Source organism: Euleptes europaea, chromosome 10 (genome assembly GCF_029931775.1).
Source record: "Euleptes europaea isolate rEulEur1 chromosome 10, rEulEur1.hap1, whole genome shotgun sequence".
Classification (NCBI taxonomy): Eukaryota; Metazoa; Chordata; class Lepidosauria; order Squamata; family Sphaerodactylidae; genus Euleptes; species Euleptes europaea.
The window spans coordinates 66131826-66152231 of record NC_079321.1 but is presented as its reverse complement, the minus strand read 5'-3'; the positions used below and the strand labels follow the sequence as shown (position 1 = coordinate 66152231).

Below are 20406 nucleotides of genomic sequence, written 5' to 3'. Positions count from 1 at the left end.
AGCAATGGTGACTCTCCCCCTTGAGAGTTTCTCACAAGTCACAGTGTTTTTATAATAGGGTCTTAAAATGTAGATCTTATTCCTGCATATTTATTTTAGAAATCTTATCTGGTTTGCTGTCTGTACAACCAGACACTGGTGTTTCCAATAAAAATATTGAATGAATGAAGATATAGACACACACACGCATGCAAAAAGATAAAGAAAACATTCACGAGGCTTGCTATTATGCAAGAACAGGTAAATCCTGGTAAAAGAGAAAAAGTACATTCTGTTTCATTTACAACAAAGAACACTTCAGGCAATATACTATTGAAAGTGTATGTCCTTATTTTCTTTCAGGAACATACAAATCAAATTGCATATTAGTCACACTAGTCAATGTATACATCCTTTTCAAAGGATCCCTAAATTCTTATGTATTATTTCTTCACAATTATATCACAGGATAGAAACTAGAAAGGAATTACAAAGTGGGATTAAAAACAATTTACATTTAAAATTATGTGTTCAATTTATTTATTTCCTGCACTAACAGCATCTCTTTATTTCCCTAAAGTTAAATCAATTAAGTATAAATACAATACAATGGGCACTTCTCTACACAATTCCTGTGTATTACCACTTCCAAAAACATCTGTGATGACTTTTTCTCCTCTCAAAAAAGTTATTTTTGCTTTCAACCACTTATTTCAGACACTGGTCCTGGAAAATTCCATGCTAATTATACATTATCTAGTTCTCATGAAAAGCCATCCAGAAGTGGTAAAACAGTCAACCTTTCCCTCTAATTACCCAGCAAGTCAAAATCAGCCAGTTTGCTGCAAAGGTGAAACTGACAAAGGGGATTAAATCCACTTGTCCCTTTCACCTCTGTACTGGGAACTTGCTGTAGAAAGACAAGAATAAAGTTGTTTAGTATCTGTGAAATGTAATCAGTTTTCATTGCTTTTTCCCTTGTATCCATTATACTGTTGCTTTTTTGCCAATTATTTGTACATATTTTACTGTGTGTTCTGTAATTTTGTAACCCAGTTTTATTAAGTGTCAGCTGTATTTTTCTGTTCTTCTTATTGTGTGTAAAGTGCCATCAAGTCGCAGTCGACTTACGGCGACCCCTTTTGGGGGTTTTCATGGCAAGAGACTAATACAGCTGCACAGCAACCCTGGTATTCCTTGGTGGTCTCCCATCCAAATACTAACCGGGGCTGACCCTGCTTAGCTTCTGAGATCTGACGAGATCAGGCTAGCCTGGGCCATCCAGGTCAGGGCTTCTTCATATTGCATTGTTTTAAATGCCTTGAGTCTCAGTGAGAAAGGTGGACTATAAATAAAGACATTTGTTATAACTGTAATAAAGTTATGAGAACTTAAGAAGTTAGGACTAAGTTTTGTGGTAGTGATAAGTAGAAAATTGTGTCATTAAAATATGAAACCCTGAAGGCTGAAAAATGAGCCTGACTCTAAAGCCAAAGAAAATTTGTCAAGGCCCAGGTTATATTAGACCTAATGTCTTCAGTACAAAAACATTTATGTGCATTAAAACATTCTTGTTTGCAAGCATCATATCTAGACAAAAATGAGTAACTTACTCTTTCAGCAAGATCACCATGGTGGGGGTGGGGGGAACCCAAGTACTGCCAGTATTGTGAAACCTGTGGAGGAGGACCCCATTATCTCCCTTCTCCTGCTACAGCCCATTAAGCCCCCTGAAATCCTGTGAAGTTCAGCAGAAATCACCCTCCCCTTCTCTTCCTACAGAAATGCTGCTTCGCCAGTATGTCTCTAATACCAGAAGATTTTTATTCAAAGGTGCTATCCTCCCCTTTTTTACAGTGGCCTCTTCAAGCATATCACTTAAAACTCAAACATGCTTAAAACAATAACACTCTTACAGTATTTTCTTTTATTTAACAGTTTGATAATTGACACCTCTTGCTCTGAACTACTGCATCAAAATCTGGAGTCAAAGTCTGTGCTGCAGCAATTTTGAGCATGCTGTTCAAGTGTGTTTCTGTAAGCTGAGAAAGTACTATTAATTTATTAACCTTCATTACAGAGAAGAGCTGTTCACACACTTTGTCCCAAACATAGACCATTTCTGCACTGATCACTTACTACAGAGAATTCTCATTGTCGATCTATTAGGTTTGGCAGCATATCCCAATTTTTTGTTCGCATTCTGCCTCTTGCCTTACTCCTGATAACCTTTCCACCCTGCCTGCACTTCCATAAAAATAAACCTTAGGGTCCCAGGGGGAGTGTTGCGTCATTCCTGACATGGCAGACACGCAGGACGCTCTCCCCTTTCTCACCTTTTTTCAGGCATGTGCCTCTTCCATTGGGGCTGCCCGGCAACCCAGTTTAAGTTTAAGAAAGCTGGAACACTCCCTCCCACCCCACGATCAGTAGAAGTTGATCAGTGCCCTGGCCCGATGTTGTTCTGTCGCTGCTAATGAGCTGTGCCTAGGGTCTCATTGCTAAATTCAATTAGTGCCAAGCGGGCAAGAAACTTGCAAAGACCCCGCTCCCGAGCTACTGCAAGTCCCAGGGCTGTTGGTCTGCAGCAGCACTCTAAAGATGCCTGTGTCTCTAGTGTAGCCAGGGGGTTCTTTTTTTCCCCTCACTGGGCTGTCCCTCAAGGTGCACAGAGTTCAAGCAGGCACAGCCTGACAGGCAGCAGCACTAGCAGAGTTATGAGGCACAGTCACAGCTGTCCTACTCATTCCTAAATAGACACCGTTCACGGCTCCCCTTCTACCCGCTCAGGAGCTCCTGCCGCCACCTTACACTCCTCCTTTAGGCACACTCCTTTAGGCACAGCTAAGGATTGGGGCGGGGGGGGGGAAACCGACATTGCCTACCCCTGCTCCACTCTCTCCTCGAACTCTGTGGAGAATTAGTGCAACGCTCCAACGTTGCTTCACTATGCAAAATTAATTTTGAAAAAGTAAAAAGTAGGGAAATGGTTGGCAGGAGGGGGGACATGCATGTGGACATGCACATACATGTGTATGCAGGCTTATGCTAGCGAGCAGGGGAAATACTTGCAAAGACCTCCCCCTCCAAAGCTACTGCAGGTCCCAGGGGTGAGGGTGAGCTCTGTTTAATGCAGTGATCCTACGTTACTTTGCTATGCAAGATTAATTTTTAAATGAAGTGTGAAACGGTTGGCAGGAGTGGGGAAGGGGAGGGATATGAGCAACAACAAAGGGGTGGAGAAATGAATAACAAGCGTGTCCTCTCAAGCATGTCCAGACCTCAGGGGAAGACATCTTAAAAACGGGGAAAAGGAAGAAATTGACATAAAAGAGAGACACTGTCCTTCAGTGTTACTACTCTGAAGATGCCTGCCACAGTTGCTGGCGAAACGTCAGGAAAGAAAATTCCAAGACCACGGTTACACAACCCGGATAACCTACAAGAACCAATGAACTCTGACCGTTAAAGCCTTCGACAATATTTTGACATAAAAGTGTTTGTTGATAAGATGGTGATAAGTGTGCAGAACGGCTCCGATCCAAAATGGAAGGAAAATGGTGCGACAAGAATTAATATGTTTCATTTAACGTTTTAAAATATTTGTGCAGAAACTGCCACATACAAAATGTTAACAGCAAAAGCCTTACGTTGGGGGTAATTCGTACCCCAAAATTGGTAAAATTTGCTAATGCCAACTTCGGAAAGTTTATCCTTGAGCACAGCATCACACTGCAACTAACAGTTGTTTGTGAGTAAAGCCAGCTGTTTCGTGAGTAAAGCAAGCCCCAATTAGCACAATCCCCCCCACACACACACTCTGAAAGAGGCAAGCAAGCAGGCAGCAACAGGAGCTCCCCCCCCCAACCAGAATTAACAGTTGCTCATAAGTAAAGCCTGCCATTCTACTCACAAGCAAGAGCAGCACACCTCCAGGCCCCATTTTGCACAACCCCCCCCCCTCCAGAGTTCTCTCTGAAAGAGGCAAGCAGGCATGCAGGCAGGAGCTTCCTCCCCTGCCAGAACCAACAGCTGCTGCCTGGAGCAAGCCCCACTCTTGTTCAGTCATTCTACTCACAAGCAAGAGCAGCAGCTCTACTCTACTCACAAGTATCCTTGCCGCAACAAAAGATGCTTCCACCAGTAAGTAGAAACTAGGAAACCCGGCCCCCCACCCCCCTCTCCAGCTTACCCTTTTCCAAGAACTGAAGTTCCTCTTGTCCTGGGAAACCAAGCTCCACGTGGGATAAAAGAAAGCAGTCCAACTGCACGTGCTGTAAAGGAGAGTGCAGTTTGGCATGCTCTCCTTTTAAAAGCAGGCAGCAAAACCAGAGGGAAATCTCTCTCTTCCCACAGCAAGCCTGTGTCACACCCCACCTCCCAGCTGGCCCAAGGTCGTTCTGGATTGGCCAGCTAGGTTTTGAGCAAGGAGTCTCAGCTCCTAAAAACTAAGCTGACCAGTCCTTCACCCCAGCAGCCTCCAACCTTTTCCTCAGGTGCTCGCAGGCCAGATAAGAGCTCTTATGGGGCCTGATCAGGCCTGCAGGCCATATGTTGGACACCCCTGCATTAAATAATGCACAGAAACACAGAGATAATTGAATTAAAATTTCTAACACTTTTAACACATGCTTTTCATTACCATATTGAAACAACATTAGCAATGCACTCTTTGGAATTCTTCTATATTTAACTGAAGCAATTTTTAGCAATTAATTCAATAACATCCAGGATCATTTTCAAGTTAAAATTTAACCTAAGAGCCAGTACAAATACTGCTGCCGAGTAGTATTTTACTTTTTTTCAATTATACTATTTACACATCTATAAAACGAACAGATTTTGTGGTCTTTGCGCTATGATTAAACATTATGTGCTCATTTAAATGCCACAGATAGGGCTTATCATAGCTAATAGTAATTACAGTTAAAATAGCAAGCCAGTGTTTAACAGTCATGTTTTTAATATACTTAAACTCAATGTGCAAGTCTCAGAGAATCTTGTCTGATCAAGGGAGCTTGTCAAAAGCTTATACCCTGAAAATCTTGTGGGTCTCTAAGGTGCTACTAGACTCGAATCTAACTGTTCAGAAAATCATGCTACCTTAAGGGGGGACATTATTTAAAATGCTTATAGACTCTAATGTTAAAGCTTAATCCCAGCATTTCATTTTTATGTCAGTTTTGTTAAGAATTACCAAACAAAGACATGGTATAAATGCCAAATTACCATAGGATACTCTTGCTTTTCAAAGCAGTGCTTTCAACTCCAAAATCAGTAGCTGAAGGCAGCAAGCTTTCTCTGTCATTCCAAACTCCCTTCCCCAACACACTTCTGCTATTGTTTAAACAGTGCAATCATGTAGTATTTTTGCATAGAATTGCACTGTTCATAACTTAAGTCTTACTATCTCTCTACATTTTTTGTCTCCACTCTTTTTCCATGTCTTCTCTTCAGGCACAACTGCATATTTCTCCCAGCAGGTGAATGAACTACATTGCTTTCCTCTGCAGGGATAAAAGCAGTTGGGGGCATTTTCAGCAGGCCAAAGGCACAAGAGAAGCTTTTCTCCCCCCTGCTGGTTTTGGGCATCAAACTGCAGGAGTTGCATGGATTAATAACTTCTAAAAAGAATAATAGAACTACATGCAATGCATAGTTCGATGCATACATTTACAGTCTAAGGATCTCATCGTAAATTTTGTTTTACGTATCACACCCAGTTATTGCAGGAAATAGAAGTAACAAACATTACTGCAGCCATACAAGCAACCCAGTAGTTCTCTACAACCGCAGACAGTCAAGTACACTAACAACTCAGGCTCTGAGGTGGGGGAAAAACAAGGTCAAGCAAAGAAATGGGGACTGAAGTGGATCTTCAAGCCCAACAGTCAGTACTCATAGGCTTTGGAGAGATGTCCAGGACTCACATTCCACTGAGGAATACCCTTCCATTCAGGAATCGGGTACACACACTAGCAGCTCAATTAATGCAGTTGAGAACCCCATGTTGATCCACCCTTCCACTGGTGCATGGTTTGCGGAAAACATCCACAATGTTTATTTATTTTTGTCATTTATAGTCGGCCTTTCTCACTGGAACTCAAGGCAGATTATACAGAGTAATTCAACACAATCAAGGGGTGGCAATTCAATAAACAATGCAATAAGATTAGGGTTGTAGAACCAACCAGAAGTCTAAAAACAGAACTGAAGCAAAGCCTAAGTATTAATATGCACATTAAATTATGCAAAATCCATAGTAGGATCCTAGTTTTAGAAAGCTATACTCAGTAGTATAGACCACAGTTCCTAATAATTGTTCCAAGTAACTGAATCATAAGAACATAAGAAAGGCCCTGCTGGATCAGACCAAGATCCATCAAGTCCAGCAGTCTGTTCACACAGTGGCCAACCAGGTGCCTCTAGGAAGCCACAAACAAGATGACTGCAGCAGCACCATCCTGCCTGTGTTCCACCACACCCAAAACAATAGGCATGCTCCTCTGATACACGAGAGAATAGGTATGCAGCATGACTAGTATCCATTCTTAACTAATAGCCATGAATACCCCTCTCCTCCATCAATATGTCCACTCCTCTCTTAAAGCCCTCCAAGCTGGCAGCCATCACCACATCCTGGGGCAGGGAGTTCCACAATTTAACTATGCGTTGTGTGAAAAAATACTTCCTGTTACCTGTTTTGAATCTCTCGCCCTCCAGCTTTAGCAGATGACCCCGTGTTCTAGTATTATGGGAGAGGGAGAAAAACGTGTCCCTGTCCACTCTCTCCAAATCATGCATAATTTTATAGACCTCTATCATGTCTCCCCTTAGCCGCCTTCTTTCCAAGCTAAACAGCCCTAAGCGTCTTAACCGCTCCCCATAGGACAGTTGCTCTAGTCCCCTAATCATTTTGGTTGCTCTTTCTGCACCTTCTCAAGCTCGGTAATATCCTTTTTTAGGTGTAGTGACCAGAACTGTACACAGTACTCCAAGTGTGGTCTCACCATAGATTTGTACAAGGGCAGTATTATATCAGCAGTTTTATTTTCTATTCCTCGTCTAATTATGGCCAGCATAGAATTTGCCTTTTTTACAGCAGCCGCACACTGGGTTGACATCTTCATTGAGCTATCCACTACCACCCCAAGATCCCTTTCTTAGTCTGTCGCTGCCAGCACAGATCCCATCAGTGTATATGTGAAGTTGGGATTTTTTGCCCCAATATGCATCACTTTACACCTACTCACATTGAATCTCATTTGCCATTTTAATGCCCATTCTTCCAGTATGCAGAGATCCTTCTGGAGCCCTTCACAGTCCGATTTTGTTTTAACCACCCTAAATAATTTGGTGTCATCTGCAAACTTGGCTACTTCACTGTTTAACCCCAACTCCAGGTCATTGATGAACAGGTTGAAAAGCACTGGTCCCAACACAGATCCCTGAGGCACCCCACTGCTCACATCCCGCCATTGTGAGAACTGATCATTTATTCCTACTCTCTGCTTCCTATTTTTCAGCCAGCTCTCAATCCATAAGAGGACTTGTCCTCTTATCCCATGACTATGAAGTTTGCTTAGCAGTCTTTGGTAGGGGACTTTGTCAAAAGCTTTTCGGAAATCCAAATACACAGTATCCACAGGCTCATTCCTGTCCACATGAAGAGCTTTATCTGAGATAGCTAATACCTTAAATTGAGCCTGGTAACTGATGGGAAGCCAGTGAAGTGCCTACAGGATGGGAATAATACGCATGCTCCATCTAGCTCCTGATAATACCCGAGCTGCAGCATTCTGCACCAACTGGAGTTTCCAAATTGATTTTTAGGGGACACTAATGTACAGTGCATTACAGCACTCTAGTCTTTATGTGGAGACCAGAGCATAACTGCAGAATTAGTTGCGATCGGTCCATTTTTGCATCATGGAACTCAAGTACCACCACCATCACTCTTCCCTTTCTATGGTAGTAGCTACTGGGCCCCTCAATAACAATGGAAAGAGAAAGCAAACATACTGTTTTATCAGGTCCAGATCTGGTACCAAAGGCATTCATATCAAGCTCTCTCTTTACTTGGCCCACACAGTCCAGCTATAGACTGTCAAACCATTATTCCTGAAACATTGATGAGAGAGGTTTCTTGTACTCAATCTTCCACAATATCCTCCCCAAGCTTTAGATGAATGTACTAGTAAATTTTCACAATGTGTACTTCAGCATCCAGAAAGGCTTATGCACACACAGGTTTGTCCAGTTTTTCCTTTTGGCAGCAACACCTCACTGGCTGCCACACTAGAGGATCTCTGACAGGGAACTGCCTTTGGCAGCTACATATTCCAATGCATAAATTATTGGTATTTTATTATGGTTTGATCCCAGTTGTAGATTGCAGAAATTGTTCAACAGTGATATTATAAAGATATTAAAAAATGGAGGCTCATGGCACTATTAAACATTTCAGAATTGTCACAATTTTTACAATTGTCAAAGTTCTAAAAGTTTGCACAAGTACACATCCGGCCCAAATCTGAGCAATTATCCCAAGATTACTGTTTATTAATTCACTTATCCTCTTCAGTGAACAAAAATAATGGGGATTAGGTTGACTTCACCTTTTGTGAAGTTCATGCTCAGTTTCAACCAGACGCTTGCAGTCATCATAATTAATTATAACAGGAAGACATACTAATTGGATTAAATGATACATGTAACCATTTCCTTTCCTGTTGGAAGCAGATGTTCACTGTGCATCTCCCAAAGCAGACTAAGGAGTACCAGAAGTTGAAATAGATTTCTCAGCTTCCTTCTTGGTTCAAAATTATAAAAACATATACAGTATGGACTAGTGCCTGTTAATTTGCCAGAAGAAAAATGTATAAACTTGATGTCCAAGAGCTGATCTCAGTACTGTGGAGCAATTTATTTAAGCTATTTTGAAATCAGATACAGGGATCACTAGTCAGTAAGACTAGATTTAAATCATGGTTTTCTACATAAAGACTCATTCTCGTTGGTATAATTTTAATATTTATAGCCAGACGAAGGTTTCATTTTTAGAATAACTTCAGATTATGTCAAAAAATTATCAATTTGGTTAACCTATTAGAAACACACAGATAATTATGAAATTAATGCAAGGTGAACTATCTCCAGTTTTATTTTGGCCACTAGGCCTTGCATTTCTTTGTTTTAGTGTTTGCACTTTGCACACATGCTTGCCTTACCCATAAGTAGAAGAACTTCATTAAAATATTCCCAAACTGAGTCTCTTTTATGGCCTGCTGTCATTATAGATTTTCTCCTCCAGGGAAAGAATACGATAAACCTCAAACTATACACACAAAAATCCCAAGATATGTGGAATAGTCTGCTCAAAAGGTTTCACTTTCATTTTTACTGATTGCCTCTCCCTCCTCACACTTAGCTCCTTGTGCAGATCTATTCCACTCCAAACAATCTTCTGTTCATTGAACTTCTTGAAACTTAGCACTTTGGTTCTGGGTACATAGATTTTCAATGGAACAATGGGATTTTTTTCCTCAGCTCTGCATGTTTATTTTGTAACATTTTTGCTGTGAAGAACAGGCATGTTATCTCTGCAGACACAAATGCACAGTTTTGAGAACTGCAAAACCAAGCATCTGTGATATCTTCTAGACAGAAAATTTGCCCAAAATAATCTTACAGAAACTTCTGGAAGAGCATAACATTGTGAATAGATTAATGGAATTCATTTACCAAAAATTTTAACATTGCATAACTATACAGCCTCATGCTATATAACTAAACTAATTCTTATTTCTTGATGAATAACCTTTGGATTATAATGTATCTTAAATAGACTTTTCCTCAAAAAGCATTTTATTTGTAAAAAAAATCCAATTTAAATAAAAAAATCTGATTTAAATTAAAATTGATTTTTTAATTTTAAGAAAATCATAGATTTTTATCCACCCTGATCAACTGCCAACACAGTGAGTTTTTCATCAAGTCCAAATCAGCACATTCTTTCAAATACTGAAGCTTCACAATCCTTCTAAAAAGATGTACCCATACCCATCTGCATCCAAGTCATTAATAACCTTAACAAACAAGCACTATGGATCTTCTCTAACAAGAATGTGATTAAAAATATTTTCCAATCCACTGACAACATTCTAGTCTCTTGAAAAGCATATATTGCACTTTTAAGAGTCTGAACCAGATTCTTCTGTTGGACACTATTTTAGGAAACGCAAAAATACATGATAAGCACAGGACTGTAAGCATTATAAGTACATTGCTACTAGAAAACACTGAGTTTTTAAAGGTATCTTTTATAAGGTTTACCATAAAACTGATGCTTTTTCTTTTTCTGGTTGCTATGTACATGATTATTCTTGTGGAAATCTATTACCAAATTTCACTTTAAGCAACAAACTGACGCAAATTTATGTTGCAGTTTTTTTCTGTTTTAAATAAGTGACTCAGAAAGACAGTTGGCCTGCAATACTTGCTTGAAATACACCCCATTGCTTCAGATTAGCTCTGATTTTCTTCTCTAGCTAGTTTTGTTCCATTAGTTCTGAGCTCAAGTCATACAAGCACAAACACTGCATAGGGATTCATATGTCTTCTACATACAACGAGCTTCCTGAAAATCTTGGTTCTCAGCAGGATACTTTCTACAGTTGCTAAAAATTGTTTTGATACAACCAAGGACTACCCTTGATTCTGCTTTTAATTTAAACAGAGAAGGTTATAGATGACCATTCTTTTTCAGTTGTCATCCAAAATAAGCACACAAATGTTATCCCAGTGGGGACCAAATTTGAAAGGCTGCATATGTTCATACAGTGTTACTGCTGTACTAAGATTTTTGGAAGATTTCAACTCTAATTTGAAAAAAAAATGTGTAAAATACATATTTTGAAGGCTGTGATGCATTGTAATTATTTTATGTATCAACTTTTAAACTGTTCAGATTGTCACACTGTAACTGATCCACAGCAATATTCACATAGTCATTTGTGCTGGACATTCTTTAAAGCTGCTTTAACTGCAAAAGACAAAGTAAAATAAAATTAGCTAGACCTTAGAGACCTGAAGTCCTGTTTGGCAACAGCTTTATTAGGAGTCTTAGACAAACAGAGTTGGATTCAACCCTTTCCTCAACTAGAACTCGTAGTAAGAATTTGGCCACTTTCCCCTTCCAGTGCAGTCCACTGTATCTAGACAGACTCTGCTCATATAAGGGGGGGGTGTCTGCAAATTCTACCTTCTTTATTCTCTGTGTGCTATATCTCATATTGCTCCTAAGGATCTGCATTGAGAAGAGCAAGGCTGCAAAGATCCCTCCCATAATAAATTCATGGAAGGAAGGCTCATTCAATGTTATTAGCCCTAATGAGTAAATGGACCCTCCTTGTTCAGAGACAGTAACACACCAAATAACTTAACGGGGTGGGGGGCAGGGAGTCTTTGGCCTCCATGCCTTGAGTGTAGACATTCTAGAAGCATCTGGGTGGTATTCTAAGAAACAGGATCCTGGAATAGATGGACCAGCTCTACCACCGCTGCTCTTATAGTCTTCATTTGTTTCATTTCAGCATCATCTCCCATACTACTAAATGGGAATGATAATAACATGCTTTACAGGGCTGTTTTCAAGAGCAAATAAACACTTTCAGGCCAGCCCTATGCATGTTTACCTGGAAGAAAGCTCCATTTGGTTAAGTAAAACTTACTCCCAAGAAAGTATGCAGCTACAGGAAGTTAAAATGCTATAAATAAATCAATAGCAATAACTGGAAATGCTGCAGTAACCCATCATGCTTAACAGCTAATGCAGATACTGTAATTCCACTGGTACAGAAAATTATCCATATGCTAGATGGCGTGAGTAAATTCACATCCAATGTAGATGTCAGAACTGCCTTGTTTTCAAAGAGATGTACATTGCAATGCTCATTTCCATCCAAATCTAGTATATGTATCCGACATGTGTCGCCCTCTACTAGGGTAACTTAAATTTATTTCCAGTACTGCCTTTCTTGGGGGGCATGAAGCAGGAGATACCAGTTTGGCCACTTTCTTACTAGTACACTATGCCAGTTTGTACCATGTGCCACTCCTGCAAAATGCATGACTTTGCATAACTACTTTTCCAGGTAGAACACAAGTCCAAATGTGCAAATATTAGCTTGGTCCTCACCTACAGTTTCCACAAGCACAAAGGAGGGACATTTTTCATTTCCCTCTGGCCCAGGCTAGCCTGATCTCGTCAGATCTCAGAAGCTAAGCAGGGTCAGCCCTGGTTAGTATTTGGATGGGAGACCACCAAGGAATACCAGGGTTGCTGCTCAGAGGAAGGCACTGGCAAACCACCTCTGTTAGTCTCTTGCCATGAAAACCCCAAAAAAGGGGTCGCCATAAGTCGGCTGCGACTTGACGGCACTTTACACACACACACTCCTACAGTACACCAGCTGAAATGCAGCCCCTGGCGGGGATGGGGGGGGGGCTTCCAGAAATTGCTTGGGAAGGGGGAAACCAGCAAAAATGTACCCCGCCCGAACCAAGCCAATTTCAAGAAAAGGGAACACAGAGCATTCTGCAGCCTTCCATGATCATCTTGGAAGCAACATGGACTGCAGGTTGTACACATTCCTGGCAATAATCAGAGACCTGGCAACTTGACTTTATAATTTAGTTATTAGACTAGACATGTCTCTGAACACAATCTACTCTGCTCTTTCTGTGTCCCTTAAATAGGCCTTAGTGACTAAAGGGGAAAACCAAACTTCAGAAAAAATGGGAGGGGACCAGACTGAATAAGAGTCAGCTGGAGAAGGGGATTGCATGGAACTCAGACCTTGCTTCCACTTTGCACACAGTTTGTACCCTTGGACAAGTCACTTTTTTCTCAGCTTCGCTAGTGTAGTATATTTACTAAAAAGGAAGATGACCCTGAATGTAAGATGATCCCCAAAGTTACACAAATAAACTGACTACACATAACTGTAACTTGTCTATAACTATAAGACAACCCCCTCTTTTGCTGATAGCATACCTGTACAAAATCTAGTCTTGCATTTAAGTAAATGCTGTACTTTCTATAAAATGGATACTATGTTGCACCAACAAACAAAGGAATAAATGGGTAGTGTGATATTTGAAGCTCAGATCCCTCTTCTGTCATATTGTGTTTCTGGTCATAGGAAATCATAGAAATGGAAGGGACCTCCAGGGTCATCTAGCCCAACCCCCTGCACAATGCAGGAAATTCACAACTACCTCCCTGCCCACACCCCCAGTGACCCCTGCTCCATGCCCAGAAGATGGCAAAAAAACCTCCAGGATCCTTGGTCCATCTTGAAGGAAAATTGCTTCCTGACCCCAAAGTGGCAATCAACCCAGGTCATGTAAGAAAGGGCCACAAGAGCCAAGCACTGACAGAACCCCTCCTGCCCTCCCTCTCATGATCTGCCTAGGTTCACAGAATCAGCATTGCTGTCAGATGGCCATCTAGCCTCTGCTTTAGAATCTCCAAAGAAGGAGAGCTCACCACCTCCCAAGGAAGGCTGTTCCATTGAGAAACATCTGTTGGACCAGGCCTGTGGTCCATCTAGTGCAACATGTAGTTTCACACAGCGGCCACAATTGCCCTGGAGGACTGGCTAACCAGGTATAAGCCAAACATATTACTTGCCTCCTCCTTGTTGGGGAACTTACAAAAAAGGCATGAACACTACAATATCATGTACTCAGAGGTATAGTGCCCTCGAACAGAAAAATTCAACTATCATGGATGGTAGGAAGGGTTTCCATGGCAGGAGAAGAGGAAATATGGACAGAATGCCAAGGAAAATGCAGTGCAAGTAGTGTGCAAGTGGTTTGGCAGGGTGAGGAGTCTCAAAGCACACCCACTTTGGCAAGTACCAGCTGCCACTACCTTCTACTATCCCTCAATATACCTTGCATAACTTTGAGTCATATTGCTTTTCTTTCTTTATGCAAGGAAGAGGGGCACCCTGCTCCATTAACCCACAGGGATCTATAAAGCAGCGCACAATAAAGTCAAAGCCACAGTGCACAACATCCCAAGATTTAAGGTACCAAAAAACAAAAACCCACAGCAGGAACAGTTTTCTCTACTTCATGTTTACAAACTCAACCACAAAAGCCCTCTGAAAGAGCAGAGACTCCAGAGGCAAAACATGCCAGAGCTCCTAAGAAAGGAACGCCAGGATTGCACTGCCGCTTTGGAAAAGCCACCCAACATGCTTCGGACAAGAAGGACCTCAAGGCCTGGGGAAGTGTATACAAGTGGAAACATCCCGAACTCAGGATGTCTCAGAAGCAGCGCTTTGAAGTGGGTCTAAGCATCCAAAGGGGACCAAGCTCCCACAAAAGCCAGCCCGCAGGCATGGTGAGGCACCCACGCCGGGGGCCAGCTACTGACTGTCCCCCAAGAGCGCTGCAGCCACCAGGGGCGCTTTCACACCTCCTGAAAAATGCACTTTCAGCCCACTTTCAATGCACATTAACAACTGTTTGCAAGTGGATGTTGCTGTTTCACCCAGTAAAATCCAGCTACCACGCGCATTGGTTTTTGTAGGTTATCTGGGCTGTGTGACCGTGGTCTTTTCTTTCCTGACGTTTCACCGTCAGCTGTGGCAGGCATCTTCAGAGGAGTCACACTGAAGGACAGTGTCTCTCAGCGTCAAGTGTGTAGGAAGAGTAATATATAGTCAGAAAGGGGTTGGGTTTGAGCTGAATCATTGTCCTGCAAAAAGTATCAAAGGTAATGTGCTAATCATTGTCCTGTAAGCATCAAGATAATGTGCTAATGAGGGTGTGGTATGTTCATATGGAACCATTGTAACAGATCACTTCAGGATACAATGGTTCCATATGAACATCCCACACCCTCATTAGCACATTATCTGGATACTTACAGGACAATGATTAGCACATTACCTTGGATACTTTTTGCAGGACAATGACTCAGCTCAAACCCCAACCCCTTTCTGACTATATATTACTCTTCCTACACACTTGACGCTGAGAGCCACTGTCCTTCAGCGTGACTCCTCTGAAGCTGCCTGCCACCGCTGCCGGCGAAACGTCAGGAAAGAAAATCCCAAGACCACGGTCACACAGCCCGGATAACCTACGGGAACCAATGAACTCTGACCGGGAAAGCCTTGGACAATGTATTGCTCAGCATGTGTGAAAGTGCCCTAGCTCGGTCTTCCGTGGCTCCCGAAGGCAGGGAGACGGTGGGCAGGGGCTGGGCCCCGGCCTCCTGCCTCTTCCGGGCTCCCCCTCACCTGTCCGGAAGGTCAGCTGCGGGTCGCTGGGGTCCCCGAACTCGGCCAGCATGGACTTGAAGAGGACGCCGCAGGAGTTCTGGATCCCGAAGACGGCGCCGTTGCACCACATGGACGCCAGCATGACCAGCCAGCCCCAGCCGCCCTCGGGAGGCGCCCACTCCTCCGCCGCCTCCGCCTCCTCAGGGGGCTTCGGCGCGGCCTCCGCCGCTGTCAGGAGGCGCTCCCCGGCCGCCTCCTGGGAAGCAGCGGGCGGCGCGGGCGGGTGGCAGTCCCCGTTCACCTCGCCGCCGTCAGCGGGCAGGGCGCAGTCGCCCCCCGGCCCCAGCTCCTCGCTGACAGGGGACATGCCGCTGGCGGGCTCCCCGCTCCGCTCCGGCGTCGCCCCCGCCCCTCCCTACCGACGCCGAGCGCCCATTTCCCGCGAAAGCAGAAGCGGGGGGGGAGGATTCCCCTCCCACAAGCACGAGAGGCGACCGAGGAGCCCCCGAGGCTACCAAATTCTCTCCGGTCTCCTCCAGGTTGTCTCATCCTAAAAGGGCAGCCGCTCAGAGGCGCGGCGGTTGGGAAGGCCCCGCCCCCCCTCATGAAGGCTCCTCACAGGCCAGGGAGCGGCGAAGCGCCGCCCCCTTTTCTCTGGGCGGGAGAAGTCGGCGGAGGGAGGGGCGGAGGAGCCTGAGGCGCTGCGCCTCAGGCTCCTCCGCCCCTCCCTCCGCCGACTTCTCCCGCCCAGAGAAAAGGGGGCGGCGCTTCGCCGCGTGCCGGAGGAACTGACTGGCGCTGGAAGGCAGTTGAGTCGCGCGGCCGAGAATCGCGCGTGCGCGCGCTCTCTTTCGCTCCCAGGAGGGCAACCGTTAACGGCCATCCGAGGAGGGAGGCTGGCGACTGGCGGCGGCCGTTGAGCGGCTCCCTGCTTTGCACGCAGGGAGATCACCTACCGGCCGGGAAGACGATCCTGCCCCCCTCCCAGGGCCGGCGCTGCCCTTGGGCGCACTAGGCAGTCGCCTAGGGCGCAGACCTCAGGGGTATATAAACTGTATATAAACTGTCAGTATATAAACTGACCGTTTATTTATTTATTTATTTTAAGATAAGTACCACAACAGTGCTATGGAATGTAGTTAGTTATAATGTCTTATAAAAAGTTTTGGGCTTTTATTTTTCTGCAAGACATCTGTTTTTGAAAATTGGTTAGCAATGGAGGGGGGGGGGGCACAAGCAGTTCGCCTTGCCTAGGGTGCAAAAATGACTTGCCCAGCCCCCTACCCTGCCCTCCTGCTCTGCGACTGACCAGATAGTCAGAAGATAATCCACAGTGGGTCGCCGTGTTAGTCTGTCTGCAGTAGTAGAAAAGGGCAAGAGCCCAGGAGCACTTTAAAGACTAACAAAAATATTTTCTGGCAGGGTGTGAGCTTTCGTGAGCCACAGCTCACTTCTTCAGAAGAAGTGAGCTGAAGAAGTGAGCTGTGGCTCACGAAAGCTCACACCCTGCCAGAAAATATTTTTGTTAGTCTTTAAGGTGCTCCTGGACTCTTGCCCTTTTCTGCTACAGATAGTCAGAAGTAATCCCGCTGTGTCCCGTGGGACACATTTCCCAATAAGTGTTGGCTGTCCGAGTTTCCTTTAACAAACAAAATCCTCCCACTGCAGCACTTCGCTCAACCGACCCGAGAGGTGACTCAACGCAGGGACTGCGGCTGCAAACAGAGAGGGCGGGACAGGGGCGTGCGGGTCTTGCCTGTGATGTCAGTAGCCTCCCAAAGCAGTGACAGATTATTGGCAGAGCCACAGGGATTAAAAAAAAAAAAGTTTACTAAAAGTGCAGGCGAAAGGGCAAACCTTTCTCCAGAGCTGGCTGGTCGGTTAGATGAGGAGCAGGAGTACCTCAAGCGGGAGAAGAGTCCACCTTTGTGCCCGCATTTCTTATATGCTGAGACAACAGGACTCAATGGAGTGATTGTGGGTTCTTGCCTAGGAGGTTACCAAAAAAGGAGACAGGATAGATTATCTGTTTGAAGCAAACACTAAGCTAGTATGGAGCAATGCTAAAGCTGCTCAGGACATGAGAAGTTGGTTTTTTGTGGTGGGGATTACTCTTCCCCTGAAAGAGCAGATGGGGGTACTGATTTTATTGGTTCTTGTGGGTTATCCGGGCTGTGTGGACTGACACAAACAGGACACAGGGTCTTATTCCAAGACACTGAAAGACGAGAATTCTACCAACTATTTTGTCAGATTGCACAGAGAAGCCATTGAAATTCATAAACATCAGCACAACTTTAACAGAAAAGAGTTTAAGAATGAATAAGGCTTGGCTTCCTGTCCTGAAAACCTCCAGACTAACAAAGACTACAGTCCACAATAGCCATGCGGATTAGCTTTGGATTTCACACATTAACAGATCACTTCAGGATACAATGGTTCCATATTAACATACCACACCCTCATTAGCACATTATCTTGATAATTACAGGATAATGGTTAGCACATTACCTTTGTTACTTTTTGCAGGACAGTGATTCAGCTCAAACCCAACCCCTTTCTGACTATATATTACTCTTCCTACACACTTGACACTGAAAGACACTGTCCTTCAGTGTTACTCCTCTGAAGATGCCGGCCGCAGCTGCTGGCGAAACATCAGGAAAGAAAATACCAAGACCACAGTTACACAGCCCGGATAACCTACGAGAACCATTTAATTGGGGTTTGGTAGATTGCAGTTTGTTCTCAACCCCTGCACGTGATTGACCTTTACAGTCGACATCGAACTCACACTGGTAAGAGGCTGAGGGCATCCTCCACACTTAGCACAATTGTGCTCTAACAAAGAGGAATGGATGGTTCCCCAAGTTGCTCTATCCCCCTGATCACTGCTGGTGTCTTACAAGCCATGCAGCCAGTATAACAGTGGTGGGGGGATGGGAAGGAAATATGACTTGCTGAGATAAAAGGAGCAGGCAAAGGTTACGACTCCCTGAATATGACAGAGGGATAGTGCACCTTGTGCAAGGCAGATTGCTGACCAAAATGCCTGGCATTTGAATTAGCCAGTTTCTATGAGTAGCTCATCCAAACTGACCTCATCTGTGCTTAGAGTGGCAATTGGTTGGAAACTGGCGTGGGAGGGGGGATGGTACCAAGCCAGCAGCACAACATAACTTCTGGAAAATGTGTGTATGCCGTGTAGGCTTTTCAAGGCAAGAGATGTTCTGAGGTGGTTTGCCATTGCCTGCCTCAGCGTGGGCTGAGAGAGTTCTGAGAGAACTGTGACTAGCCCAAGGTCACCCAGCAGGCTTCATGTGGAAGAGTGGGGAATTGAACCCAGTTTCCCTGTTCTTAACCTCTACACCATGCTGGCTCTGTATATTTGTCCAAATCCTGGAAAATCACATTGATGGTGTGCTGGCAACATGACATCACTTTTTGGGTATTCATTGGAACTGATGTACTGCTGGCATGGTACCATTTTTTTTTTTTAAGTTTCCAGCTGTCAGGCAACAACCTGGTCTCCCTTGCTGTTCCTGGGACTCTTTCCAGGGCTGTCTTGTAGCTAGCTGCCTGTGGGCTTGAACTGAGACCTGGGTATGTTATGCCGTTTCTAGTGTGCTATGCCTTCCTCTTCATTCCTGCCTACCCTAGTCATCACTGATATCAGTGCCAGAGCTGCTGTTAAAGAAGGAACAGATCCTATCTCTGTGTGAGAAAACTACTGATTTAGGATTCAACATTTACAACGTAATGTAAAAGACTAAAGTAGTTACATCTTGTCTGCTGTAGATTTCCAAGCTAGCTGCAATTAGCCCAAATAGAGGGGAAAGACAGGCAATCTATTCCATTCATGTTTAAAGAAGGGTGTGTGTGAATGAGTGTGTGTGAGAGAGAGAGATCTTTAAACAAAATGGAGAGCTAATCAGTGCATTTTACTGTGGTGCTTGAAGCATTTGTTTTTATCCCAAGAAAGCTCTGATATGGGCAGTCAGCTGGGCTGGTAGAAAAATGCTGACAGAACTGAAGCACATCAAGGAGGTGAGGAGGCTTCATTTAGGTCTCCTGACCTGCACACTTCACTTTTTGATGGGGAAACCACACCCCTCAACCCCCTTTTTGAGGCACCTTAGAAATGAGGGAAATGCTCACTCTCACATCAGGGCACACCTCCCTGTGATTACTCTGCATGTGAGAATTTTAATAACCTACAAAATAGAGACGCTTCTTGTGCCTTGGCAGCCAAGAAAATATGGGCAAGAGCTGTGTCTAAAGGCTGAGCTATTTTAACTGTATATAGGGAAGGCCTTTATGTGTTTTTAAATGTGTTTTAAAGAGTTTTCAACATTATTATGTTCTTGTTTTTATCATGTCCCTTTGTGTATCCTAATTGTAATGGCCTTTGGCCTTACACAATAAGCATTATGCTATTCTATGCAAACAAGGATGTTTTGTACTATCTGCCTGAAATTTTGGAGAGAGGATCCCTTGGGTGAGGGATACTGTCCCTGAGAATTTCATCCCAATACACTGTGTGGGTGAAGTTATATCTGGAGAAGTGTTTCTAACTGAAGTAACTACTTGGACTGATTTCCTAGTAAGACTAGCTTTACTTCCAATATAATAAATCTAACAAGTTTTTAAAGCATTTGATTCTATTCCAAATCTTGTTTTAATTTTTGCAGGTTGTCTGCTATTTGCTTACAACATTGATTACAACATTTGCTTACATTCAACACTCCTTTTTGATCATGTGAGTATTTCACCCAGATTGGTGTATGATTAACAGAGCTGTTAGCTGAGCAGCTATTTCAAAATCTCTTCTGATGCATGAGCTAGAAATACATCTTAGCTTTCAGTTTCCAAGCTGAGTCTGCAAAACTGACTTGTGTAAAACATTTCCATCCCTGCATTTTCTAAAGTTGCTATGAAGTTATGAAGAGATAAGGATGCAACTTAATTACTGTAGTCACTTTTCAATTGGAACTAAGGCTGCAATCCTGAACAAAGGACTGAAACTCCTTAGGAGCTGGTGTGACCCTTCACTGGCATAGGTGCCACTTTATCACAGTATAAAGTGGCACCTACACCAGCGAGGGGGCAAATAGGCCAGCGTCGG

The 20406-nt window shown here is 43.7% G+C and overlaps 1 protein-coding gene across 1 annotated transcript in view; it reads right to left on the bottom strand.

Moving 5' to 3' along the window:
* The window catches only part of SLC16A10 (solute carrier family 16 member 10), a 92399-nt gene that overhangs the window by 60406 nt on the left and 11587 nt on the right, over positions 1-20406 (bottom strand). Inside the window, exon 2 of the mRNA XM_056856211.1 lies at positions 15300-15696. Coding sequence (XP_056712189.1) covers positions 15300-15696 — 397 coding nt within the window. The remainder of the gene's footprint in view (positions 1-15299; positions 15697-20406) is intronic.